At 50.0% G+C, this 2,036-nt stretch overlaps 1 protein-coding gene across 1 annotated transcript; it reads left to right on the top strand.

Annotated features, from left to right (window-relative positions):
• Nucleotides 1–663: 663 nt before the first annotated feature.
• LOC107081461 (uncharacterized protein C11orf95-like) lies at nt 664–1,664 on the top strand (the record flags this gene model as incomplete). Its single annotated transcript, XM_015369634.1, has 2 exons — nt 664–978; nt 1,054–1,664. Coding segments are annotated over 2 exons (830 nt in total), but the record flags the coding sequence as incomplete, so codon positions are not given.
• Between the last annotated feature and the right edge of the window lie 372 nt (nt 1,665–2,036).

The following is a 2,036-nucleotide window of genomic DNA, read 5'->3' as shown; positions in this document are numbered from 1 at the left end:
GATCCAAACTTCCTGTTTGGAACCTCAGCTCAGTTAGTCCTTCCAGAGAGAGAAGGACCGAACAAATCCAGTTTGCAGGATGACTTCCTGCCGAGAGGCAAAGACAAAAACAAAGTTAAGACTCAAGTTGACAAAAACTCTGTTTAACTCAGTAAAACTCAGCTTGGCTAGATAATCCAAAACTGGCAAACAAAGACTCAGGTTAGACTCTGCTAAACTAAGCATGGCTAGAGTACCCTGTATAGGCAAACACTCTGGCGTCGAGGTAGTGGCAGTCAGCAGCTTAAGAATCCTCCACAGGTAATGAGGCAATGAGCTGCAGGTGTGCAGTGAGAACCAATGAGGACGGGGCACCACCTCCTGGAGGAGGAAAGGAAACACAAAAACAGACCACACAAACTGGATTCCTGACAGGGACAGTTGGTAACCCTACTTGCGACCTGCCAAGAGCCCCAGTTTTAGAACCCCTGTACTAGATGAATAAATAAATGATATATTTATTCATTTCTTTGTATATTTTTGCCCTCTATATACCTCAGGAACTATATCACAATAATTGTGAAAAAAAGATTTCTTGACCCGCTACTTGGTGTCTTGCGTCCCCCAGGAGCCCCCGACCCCCTCTTTGAGAACCCTTGTTTTCTTCCTATTTTTCTTGAACAGAAAGTCCAGATGCGGTCCCGGTCCCCCCCGCTCTGACCCCGCAGAGCGTAGAGGAGGAGCCAGAGGCCCCCGGGCCGTCGGCGCGGACCTTGGAGCGCTACCTGAACGACTCGCTGCACGCTTGGTTCCGGCAGGAGTTCCTGATGGAGTACGAGGCGGAGGCCGGCCGCCTGCTCTGCATGGTGTGCGGGGCGGAGCTCCCGTCGCTCCACCTGGATCACATCAAGAGCCACGTGCTGCAGACGCACCCCAACTCGCTGGTGTTCAGCTCGGAGGAGAAGCACTGCATCCTGCAGGCCTGGGCCCAGAGCCACGGTGAGAACGGAGCCCGCCACCGTGTCGCCACGTCCCGGCGCCGGATCCTCACTGTGAAAATCTGCTCTCCGACAGGCGAGTCCGACTCGGCCAGAGCCGAGCCCACAGCAAACGCCAAAGGAAAGGGGGCGGAGCTTCTCTCAGGAGACCTTCAGGCCAACCAGACCGACGCGGACGAGTCCCCGGAGGGCGACGGCGCTTTAACTCAGGATATCCGCCTGATCGGTGAGGACGGAGGGGTCGGGGCCCCTCGGCCCGCGGCCCCGCCTCTCCGGCAGCCCAGGAAGCGGCGGCTGCGAGGCGGGGACCCCTGGCGGCTCCGGCTGGACTACCTGGTGGCCTACGGGCCCCAGGACCAGGGCATCTTCTGCATGGTGTGTTCTCAGGTGTTAAAGGAGAGCAAGGTGAGCAGCTTCCGCCGCCACATCCAGGAGTGCCACCCTGAGACCACGGCCCTGAGCCGACAGGAGCGAGAAGCCATGGCCGCCGCCTGGACCAAAAACTCCTCTGCTGACGGCCTGCAGGCAGCAGACGGTGAGAAACGCCCTGCAGCCATGTTGGAAAACATCAGAAAGATGCTGCAGCTTTAGCCTGAATCAGAGCTGAAACGCTTCCTCATCATTCCTCCATTTTAATAGAAGCAGGGGCCCCCGGGGGGCCCCCTGGAAAAACCACCCGAGGCCCCAAAATACATATTTAGCTACCTATTTATTTATGCATATCAATAAAGGAATAATAATAATAATAGTTATAAGGTATTTATGATTTTAATATTTTATTCATCATTTTACTTTTTTAGCGTTTTGGGGAAATTTTATTAATTTTATGCTTTTTTTTTCAACATTTTAAATGAATCTATAAAAGTTTATTTACCTGAAATTAATCATTTTACATCTTATCCAATCAGACACTTAATAATTGAATGGTCTATATTGCATAATGTTTAATTATCTATAATTAATCATAACTTGAATTATTTAATTTGTCACTTTATAAAACTTTATTTTAACATCTAATTATTTAGTTTATGATTTTAATCATTTTTAATAATGTTTCAT

This window comes from Cyprinodon variegatus, unplaced genomic scaffold (assembly GCF_000732505.1).
Source record: "Cyprinodon variegatus isolate N-32 unplaced genomic scaffold, C_variegatus-1.0 Scaffold5213, whole genome shotgun sequence".
NCBI lineage: Eukaryota > Metazoa > Chordata > Actinopteri > Cyprinodontiformes > Cyprinodontidae > Cyprinodon > Cyprinodon variegatus.
The sequence above is the reverse complement of the archived record's forward strand: the minus strand, read 5'-3'. Positions and strand labels throughout refer to the sequence as shown.